The sequence below is a fragment of the Myotis lucifugus genome, unplaced genomic scaffold, assembly GCF_000147115.1.
Source record: "Myotis lucifugus unplaced genomic scaffold, Myoluc2.0 scaffold_3413, whole genome shotgun sequence".
In the NCBI taxonomy this organism is placed as follows: domain Eukaryota; kingdom Metazoa; phylum Chordata; class Mammalia; order Chiroptera; family Vespertilionidae; genus Myotis; species Myotis lucifugus.
The window spans coordinates 1,812-11,702 of NW_005874461.1; the positions used below are offsets into that span (position 1 = coordinate 1,812).

Consider the following 9,891-nt stretch of genomic DNA (forward strand, 5'->3'; position numbering starts at 1 on the left):
GTTCTGTAATTCAGTCATCTTTTTTTGCCCTAATTATCTTTAGAAAGAAACCAGAAAAAAAAAGAGCATATCTTTTATCCAATAACTACAACCAGTAACCTCATGAGAAGTGCTTTTTGGAAGTGTTGAGGTAATCCAGCCAACAATTAAACTGTCTTCGGATGGGAGGAAGTGCCATGCACCAGAGAATTTCCAAGGGAGTTTCACTTCTCACCTATGGGAGCTCACTTCCTTCCTGTGACACATCTATAAATAATTGGAAGCCTCTTAGCTTTGAAACAGACTCCTAGGAGATCAGCAGCAACAGCCGGTTCTGAGTTCAGGTAAGAGAACTTGCCATCTATCAACACCATCTAAACAGCCCAGTTCTGCCAGTCATCTACCTCGATGTGTACAAGGTCACATCTAAAGGAGCCCTTTCCATTAGGACAAAATATACCCTGGAGGGTGGGAATTTCCATGTTTATCTTTGTACTTCAGTACCTAGCACAATATTCAAGACAGTAGGTGCTCAATAAATACTGGTTGAATTGTTTAAATTTATCATACATTTACTATACACCTACTATGTTCAAGGCAAACTAACATCATTCTTTACACTTGGGTTGCGGGAAACGAGTTAAGTCGGCTCGCGTGAATTGCGCGTACTCCGCGGGAGCCGTCTTAAACTCGGTTCATATAGATTTGCGGTGGAGTGCGGGAAACGTGTAAACTCGGGCCGATTGTAACTGCGTATTACCAAATATTTCATTTCAATCGAACCCATACTTCAAAAGATATAGGCATTTTAACGCGCCATCTTATATTTTGGCGGGAAATTCACCCGACACCGTAGTGTTTATTTAAAACGAATTAATCACTTGTTATAGGCAGGTGTATAAATTAGGCTTTATTTTATTTAAATGTCAAAACAAGTTTCTGGGGTATGTTTAATTATCATCATTTTTGGGCTGAGAAAACAAAACTCAGAGAGGTGAATGGACTTGCCTAAGGCCCAATAGATGTAGGGTGACTCACTGATCCGGTTTACCTGTGACTTTTCCAGTTTTAAAACTGAAGTCCTGTGTTTTGGCAACTCTCTCGGTTCTGGGCAAACTGGAACAACCTACACTGATGGGAACTTGTAGGGAGGGACATAAACCCAGTTCTCTTGTCTCCAAACCCAGAGTTCTTTCAGATTTAGGTGGGGGGTTCAGTTTGTTTATTTCTTTTTCCTACATTTGGCAATATCTCAGGTGGACATAAATATAAAACATACCTGGCATATTGCCTGGTACATAGGAAAAATTCAATAAGTGGTAATGATGATCAGTGTGTGCCCAGCATATGGGAGCCTAAGGCAAGAGGAAAGATGTACACCCCATTACATATGTTTTTATGTGTTTTATGTATGTTATTTTCCCAAAACATTAAAGTTGTTGAAAAATATTGAAAAATTTAAAAGTAGCTATATTACAACTCACAACATTATTGTAAATTTAAATATTTATTTATGCCCCATACATAATTTATTATAATTTTACTTTCTTGGTGAAGACTCATCACCTGTATTTTCATCATATATGTACTTCTGGGGAAAAATTAATCACTAAAGATACATAAAAACATATAGTGTAGCCTGGCTGGTGTGGTTCAGTGGTTGAGCATCAACCTATGAACCAGGAGGCCATGGTTTGATTCCTGGTCAGGGCACATGCCCGGGTGGCAGGCCCAATCCCCAGTAGGGGATGTGCAGGAGGCAGCTGATCAATGATTCTCTCTCATCATTGATGTTTCTATATCTCTCTCGCCCTCTCCCTTCCTCTCTGAAATAAATAAAAATGTATTTTAAAAAAAATATAGTGTATATTAAGTAAATAGGAGTACTCATCTTCCCTTCTGTCTTGAGTTCCAATAGGGCTCAGCTTGGCACTGTCAGATTCTGTCTTTATTTAAAATAGTGATATTTTGTTTATCATGGATTTTTCATTAATTTTGATGTTAATGTAAATTAAGTATATTTATAAAATTTAATTTATAAATATAATATTAAATATAACAATTAAAAGATTACAAGTATTATCCTATATAATAAAAGCATAATATGCAAATGGACCAAATGGCTAAACAGTGGAACGACCATCTGGACGACCATCCGGGACCACGCTATGACACCCAGTGGCACCAGCCAAGGCAGGGCCAATGCGATTGGTCGGGGGCCCAGCCATCGCCCCATGATAGCCCCACAGGGTGTGGCAGGTGGGCGGGGCCTCCCTCTGTGAAGGAAGCCCAGGTTCCAGGTACAGGAGGGAAGCCGGTGCTGGCATCCAGGGGAAGGAAGGCCTACTCTTGCACGAATTTCATGCATTGGGCCTCTAGTTATTTATATAATATTAGGAACTCAGCGCCGATTTGAAATCGCGCTGCCCACCCTCCCGTCCGGCCCTGCCTCCCTCTCTGGCCCTTGAAGCAGCTGCGGCTGCTGCTCATCAGGCCCTCCCCCAGCACAGGCGTGCGGAGGCCCCTGCCGCCCCACCCCTGACACTGCGTGTGCAACCTCCTGTCCAGTTGAACCATTTCGAAGTCCCGGTTAATTGGCATATTTCTCTATTTTTTATATATATGCAAGCAATACTAATTTTCCACTTACATTAGAAACAAAGTTTCCTGTTTAAATAAATTTTGGAGTAAAATCAAGAAATGCGGAAAATATTAACTACTAGAGAGCTGGTATACAACATTTGTTTACTGAGGGGGAGGTGTCCCTCAGCCCAGCCTCTGCCCTCTCGTATTCCAGGACCCCTCAGGGGATTCCCACCTGCCAGCTTAGGCCCGCTCCTCGCCGTGAGCTGGGCTTCTGGCTGAGCGGTGCTCCACCCTGTGGGAGTGCACTGACCCCCAGGGAGCAGCTCCTGTGTTGAGCATCTGCTCCCTGGTGGTCAGTGCGCGTCATAGTGACTGGTCGTTCCACCGTTCGGTTGATTTGCATATTAGGGTTTTATTATATAGGATTAAATATAACGATTAAAAGATTATTTAAATCTCAATTTATTATTATTGATATTTCTGAGACTTTTGGTGCTCCCTAAAATTTTGTGCCTGAAGTAAGTGCTTCTTCACTCTAATCCCAGCCCATTATTATTTCATCATAAAACTTAGCAAACACTATAAAGTGCCACTACAGAGCAAGGCTCACCCCAAGAGTAAATCAGTTTTCTCCTGCCTTTTTCCTCTGTGTTCGAGATCCTATTTGATCTTCACCAGGAGTTAAAGGGCCAGGAAAGAGTGTGCTCTTGGATTCATCCCAGTTGTGCCTGACTAAGGTCTTCCTGCAGAGGGCGCTGGGGAGTCAACAGCTCAGGAGGGTGGAGAAGTGTTAGGTGGACTTGGGATGATTGCCTATCAGATCTCGCCTTTCCCTGGCAATAGAATTATTATGAAGTCATTGACTTCCTATTTGCCTTCGGGGCTGAAATGAATCTGCTATCCTCAAATAACCGATCTGATCTCAGACAAATGCCAATGAGAACTAAGCTTCTCTGCCCTGAGGTGGCCATAAAATTGAGACAATTTTCTCCAAGTGTTTTTGGTGGCTCAGCAACAGCTTCTGTGAGTTCTGGTTTTCCCCAGTTTTCCCTGCGGGTCTAGGGTGAGCTACTGGAAGGGAAGATGATATACGTCAACGCACCCGAACAAGTTTTGACATTTTCCCTGAGATGTCACCCTCTGTCTACTCACTACAAGTGCCTGCTGCTCCAGGCCTTACCTGCTGGGCAATGACGATGGGGCTGGGATGGGGACAGAATAAAAGAGCTGGGACCTGTGGCACCAACTCACACTCAGACCTTGAACAAGCACCCGAAAGCTACTCTTTGAGGAGGCTCAGCAGTTTTCCTTAGTAAGTTAGATGAATGCATCCGACTGTCAGAAGTCAGATAAAGCTATGAGGTTTCACCCCCAAGAGACATCTGGGGGAGGCCCGTCCCTGGTGACTAGATGGGCTTCTGAAAGCATGAGATGGGAAAACAGTAAGTCATGCTCTTTCCTTTGAATTCCTAGCTCCTGTGGTTTCCAGATTCTGGCACAAGATGAAAAGTTCTTGTCTCCCCCTCTGCCTTCTCTTGGCTGTGTTTTCTCTCTTCTGGACACCTTCTGCTGGACTGAAGACACTCCATTTGGGAAGCTGTGTGATCGCCACAAACCTTCAAGAAATGCAAACTGAATTTTCTCAGATAAGGGACAGGATGGTATGTGAGGGAGGCACCCTCCCAATTTGTTACTGCTTCTCCCCTTCTCTGTCTTTTTCTGTCCCCCAATAGTGTGACCATAAAAAGAGACAGGTTGGGGACTCCTTACCAGGAGGATGCATTCCCAGGAAACATCTGCAGTTCATAATTTAAAAGTGTTTTGGAAAGGGACACTGTCCAAGGGTCATGGCCAGAAGGGGATAAGAGGTCTCTATGTCTAAGACCCTGACAGCCATCACTGACCTGTCATTTTCTTGTCTTGTCTTTTTCTGTTTAGCAAGCCGAAGATGAAATCATGGACCTCAGAATCTTGAAAACTGAGTCTTCGCAAGACACAAAGGTATGTGTTTGGCCCATAGGAGTTCTGGGAGGAAATGTGAGCCAGGGGCATCTCTATCACTCTGAGTCTTGTCCCTGGCCACCTTCTCCCCACCAACATACTCGTCTTCTTTGTAGCCTGCAGATCAGTGCTGCCTCCTTCGCCATATACTGAGACTCTACCTGGGCATGGTATTCAAAAACTATCAGACCTCTAACAAACTTATCCTCCAGAAGCTCAGCAGTCTCGCCAACTCTTTTCTTACTATCAAGAAGGACCTTCGGCTCTGTGTGAGTAAGGGTCTTGGGTAAAGGGTTAATCTTAGTACACAGCTTCAATGACTTAGCAACCAAGCTCTTTTTTTTACTCCCATTTAATAGATGGAAAAACTGAGTCCATAAGTTCTAATAGTCTGTGTTGAGCCATGTGACTAGGTAATAAGAACTCAGTTTTATTGACTTTTGGGTATAGGTCCCATCTAAAAAGTCTAAAGAACTATAAAATGCTAGCTATTGGATGTTAATGACAATTATCTTTTATCCACGTAATTAAGGTGAGGTATCTGATGGTGTGTGTACTAGTATATCCGGGGTCCAGGCAGCCAGTCATTAGGCCATTGGACTCAATATCAAGATAGGGCCTCAGTAGGATCTAGGGATCCAATTCTTTCTTTCCATGGGGACTCTCTGGGAGGGGGGCAGACTAGAGCAAAGTAGGGGGTACAGGCCAGATGACACTGTGATCACAAATTCCTCCAGTGTCACCTGTTTCTAAAAGAAGCAATGAGCTCTGTATTTGAGCCTAAAGAGCTGGTTTTCTGATCTATTGATGACTAGGTTAATGATCTTAAATGATGAGATCTGCTAAGACTTGTCTATGAGAAAGGAGTACCTATAGAAAGAGTAGAATTCCCACTTACTTCATGTTAATGGCAGATAATTGAATACTTATAAAACCTATCACTCTTTGGCATTCTTTTCAGCATGCCCGTATGACATGCCCTTGTGGGGAGGAAGCGATGGAGAAATTCAACCAGATTCTGAGTCGCTTCGAAGAGGTATATGCAATTTTGGCTTTGGTTGGGATGAGTGTGTTTTCAGAACTGAGATCATAAATGAGTGGGATGGGTATTCACACTGGGAGAAATCCTGTAACCCTCAGGGTAATAGCTCTCTGAAGTCATGTGGTCTGTCCCTCTGCTCTACCCCAGGGACACCCAGGAAGGCTTAGAAGGGTGCTTTCTCTGAAAAATGCTTTAAGAATTAAAAGGGAATGGCCATCAAGTCACTTCAGAGACATGTGATCTTCCAGGTGCACGAACGAGAGGCTATAGTCTTCCAAACATGCATGCACTCATACATGCCCTCAAAAACAGTCATTCACAATTTCACCGGTGCCCACCTCATGCTGTTTTTCACCTCATGCCTTTGCACATCTGCCAGGAAGGCCTGGAGTCCACTCCTCACTGACCAATTCTATCCTTTAAGACTCAGCCTACACATCACCTCCAAGGAGGTACTGCTATCTCTCTGAGTTAAATGCCGCTACTGTTGTCCTGTGTGGACTCCATCATTTATTCACCATGCTACATTTAAAAATATATATTTTTATTGATTCCAGAGAGGAAGGGAGAGGGGGAGAGTGATAGAAACATCAATGATGAGAGAGAATCATTGATCGGCTGCCTCCGGCACGCCTCACACTGGGGATTGAGCCCGCAACCCGGGCATGTGCCCTGACCGGGAGTTGAACAGTGACCCTCTTGGGTCGGCGCTCAACCACTAAGCCATGCCGGCCGGGTACCACACTACATTTTAACTGCCTGCTTCTGCTTGTCTCCTTCACTAGACTGTAAAGGCCCTGTGGGTAGAGGATGTACAATTCATCTCTGGATCCCGAGCCAGCCCAGTGCTTAGCACAATACATATTTGTTCAATTGAAGTATGCAGAGTAAGCAACCCCTGTGTGCATGAGCGCACCCGCACACACCCACCCACCCACCCACCCACACCTTTAAAAAACACAGCCTCATTACTTTGATCTCTGTGATGCAAGAGGCTTGGGCTATAGTCCTAATTCTGCTACCCCTCTGGCCTTAGTTTCCCTATTTGAGACCAGGGTGATGGACTCAATAATTTTCCTTCCTCTTGTGAGATCTTGAAGTTCCATAACTTCTTCAAGCTCTTCCATCTTGAAAAGAATGCTCTGCTAGTGATCCCCAACAGAACTGCCAATGAAAAAAGAGGATCAATCTTGGGGCTCATGTTGTTTCGTTTTGATTTGCTCATTACATAACTGTGTGTCTTTCAGCTTAAACTTCAGGAAGCGGTGGTGAAAGCGTTGGGAGAGCTAGACATTCTCCTGCAATGGATGGGGGAGATGAGATAGGAGCAACACGATGATACCTCTGACAGCATTTCTGGCCGAGTCCGGTCCTGAGAACTGTGGAGACATGACCCCAAACCACCATCTCTTTGCTTCATCATTTAGTGCTGGTCACTGTGTATATTACTTATTTAATATTTATTTCCTTATTGTAGTTGTTTTCCTTTCTTAATCTACATCATGGGTTTATAAGATTTGGGTGATATCTTTTGTACTGTTGGATGTATTTATTCATTAATTTATTTATTTATTCTGCTATTTAATCTATTTATTTTTGTACTTGTGCATGTCTTTAAAAATTCGTAGATAATATTTATGACTAGGGCACATTAGATATTTTCAAACACTGAACCAACTGTAACTTCTAGACGAGTGGCTGGGGTGGGTAGTCACTTTTATTAAATTAAGGACGTATTTACTGACTGCCACAATGGTTTTGTCAATGGAAACAATGGTTACTAAGTGGGAGCTGTGGAAGAGGTTCCAATGAAAAATGACAGACGTGCCTCACAATTACTGACCACCCCACCCAACTCCCCAACCCCATACTTGTGTATCTTCCAGCTGTGGCATCCTGTATGGTAAAAATTGTATTCTACGAATAAAGTTTTCTTTGCATGATATTTGGTTGGTGTTGAAAAATGCTTCAGGAACAGAAACAATGATGGGGATGAGCTTGAATCTCATATGGCCGAGGGACGGCTTGCTCCTTTGGGGAAGAAGAACGAAAGTGGGGACCCAGGCCTTCTCTCTCCTACGGAATACCTCCCCAGCTCTGATCTCTCAGTTCACTCACATCTCTGATCTCATGATTCTACCCTCCACATAAAGTGACTGTGACTGGAGGAGGGTCTTTAGCCACCCTTACTTTCACCTTATTGGCTTGAGCAATGTCCTCTCTGTACCTCGGTTTTCTTCCTCATTTCAGGTTCCCATACGCTTGAGTTAGAGATCTTAATTACACCACAAATTACAATGGGCAGAAGTTTCTATTGTAGGTTAAGAGCACACACATGCGGAAGATAGTGACTGAGCCTTGCCCTGGAAAGTGCATGAGCCCTCTTTTGAGGCCGTTTCTTTTTGGATTCTGTCGACCCCAGGATCTAGGTTATTCCTGGATCAAGTATTTGTTGTCATGACCAACTAGTAAATCAGTGTTATTCAGGTTGAACTTCCCTGGGCTGTAAGGAGCCGGAATCCTGGCCTGGGCTGCTTGCATCCTTTCTCCCCACCTTGCTCTGAAAGGAACCTGAAGCTTAGCAGTTCAGTGTTTCCAATTTCAGAAACAGCAGACTGAGGCTGCTGCCCTGGCTTCTAGAGAGAGCTCTGCTAACTGCCTCTGGTTTCTGCTCCAAGCCCTCAGCCTGAGACCTGGTTTGTTTAAATTATTTTACTAGTTTTCTTTTTTTTCCCTTCTCATTATACAAGTAGCAACTACCTAATACAGAAAATTTGGGAAATACAGAGAAATATAAAGATAAATTAGAATCATCCATTAGTCTACTGCACATAGGTAACTACTCAAACATTTTGGTGTCTTTTCTTTAAACAAATGTCTTTATTGACTATCTAGGAAGGAGGAGGGAGAAAGAAATAGAAACATCAATGATGAGAGAGAATCATCCATCAGCTTCCTCCTGCACACCCCTACTGTGGATTGGGCCAGCAACCCGGGCATATACCCTGACTGGGAATCGAACCATGACCTCCTCGTTCATAGGTCAATCAATGCTCAACCACTGAGCCACCAAGTCTGGGCAAGAGAAAGTCTTTCATGCTCCTCTGAAAACAAGGCATCTTCTGCTTTCATGCTCCCCATTGTAATCACCCATTTTCTGTGAGATTTTTCCTATCACCCTTCTTCTATCAGATTTTCTAGTCACACGTCTCTTGGTTTTCTCTGACAAGTCTGACGAAAACTTAGCTTCAACTCTCAAGAAAGAGTGGAGAAGTCAACTTCACTGAAGTCAGTGTTAAAATTAGAAACACCACCTCTAAGAGACATTGGATGGCAACGAGGAGGCTGGTTTTACCTGCCAATGGTGTGAGTCTTCCAGATGGGCGTGTCTGAGGTTGGCTCACAGAGGTGAGGACAAAGCTCCTTTATTCGCTTTCCTGGGCCTTGCCAACAGGAGGCAGCGGAACAAATGGTGAGAGAATGACTCCGCTATTTCACTGGAAGTTGGGAGGAGAAAAGGTGACACTCTCTGTTCAGCCCAATTGTCAAGAGCACAGTGAGTCAGGCCTTAACTGGAAGAGGCGGGGCTCGGAGGCCGACGGGCAGGAAGCTGTGGATTACAACGGGGAGCGCTAACCCCTTTCAGAGGGCGTTGCTTCACTACATGTTAGAAACTAGGGGAGGAACGTTCGGAACACTTTACAGTAACTCGGGTTCAGAGAGGGAAAGTGACTTGCCAAAGGTTACATAGTGAGTGACGGCAGAGTTGGCACTGGAACTCAGGTTCCTGTATCTCCAGGACATTCAACCTCAAGTCAGTGTAAGAAGAAACACAAGTCATCCTGGTTGGAAACGAAGAAGTAAAACTACCTTTATTCATAGAAGACATGCTCATCAAGGTGGGCTCATCTGATGGAATTTACAAAAAGCTACTAGAACTATTAAGGAAGCTCCATTTGGTAGCAGAATATAAGCTCGAGGTACACAGATCAATTGTAATTCCATTTACCACAAATTGGACATTAAAAAAAAAGACTATCATAGCATCAAAGATTTTACATACTTAGGCATAAATTAGGGACAAAAGATGTGAAAGGTATCTCCACATTAGAAACTGTAAACCATTGTTGGGAGCAATGAAAGATGATGGAATAACAAAGAGCTTTATTGCCAGATTCTTGGGTTGGAAGTCTCAGTATTATCAAGATGTCAATTCTCTCTGAATTGATCTATAAATTCCACGCAATCACAATGAAAACTTCAGCAACCTTATTAAGGTAGAA

At 43.6% G+C, this 9,891-nt stretch overlaps 1 protein-coding gene across 2 annotated transcripts; it reads left to right on the top strand.

Annotated features, from left to right (window-relative positions):
* The first annotated feature begins 202 nt into the window (after nucleotides 1-202).
* LOC102420014 (interleukin-20-like) lies at nucleotides 203-7,553 on the top strand. Of its 2 annotated transcripts, none has more exons than XM_014450724.2 (6): nucleotides 203-323; nucleotides 4,039-4,226; nucleotides 4,504-4,566; nucleotides 4,683-4,835; nucleotides 5,528-5,602; nucleotides 6,856-7,553. In XM_014450724.2, the coding sequence occupies exons 2-6, from the start codon at nucleotides 4,068-4,070 to the stop codon at nucleotides 6,931-6,933; spliced, it is 528 nt and encodes a 175-aa protein (XP_014306210.1). In that variant the 5' UTR covers nucleotides 203-323; nucleotides 4,039-4,067; the 3' UTR covers nucleotides 6,934-7,553. The 2 variants fall into 2 exon arrangements, with proteins under 2 accessions (XP_014306210.1, XP_006108821.1); XM_006108759.3 differs by lacking the exon at nucleotides 203-323 and adding an exon at nucleotides 2,990-3,877.
* The last annotated feature ends 2,338 nt before the right edge of the window (nucleotides 7,554-9,891 follow it).

Excerpts from the sequence above, each read along its gene's own strand:
- LOC102420014 (XM_014450724.2), top strand. The coding sequence starts at position 4,068 with ATGAAAAGTTCTTGTCTCCCCCTCTGCCTTCTCTTGGCTGTGTTTTCT. Across the intron at positions 4,227-4,503 it reads CTCAGATAAGGGACAGGATG|CAAGCCGAAGATGAAATCAT; the intron begins GTATGTGAGGGA and ends TTTTCTGTTTAG. Across the intron at positions 5,603-6,855 it reads TTCTGAGTCGCTTCGAAGAG|CTTAAACTTCAGGAAGCGGT; the intron begins GTATATGCAATT and ends TGTGTCTTTCAG.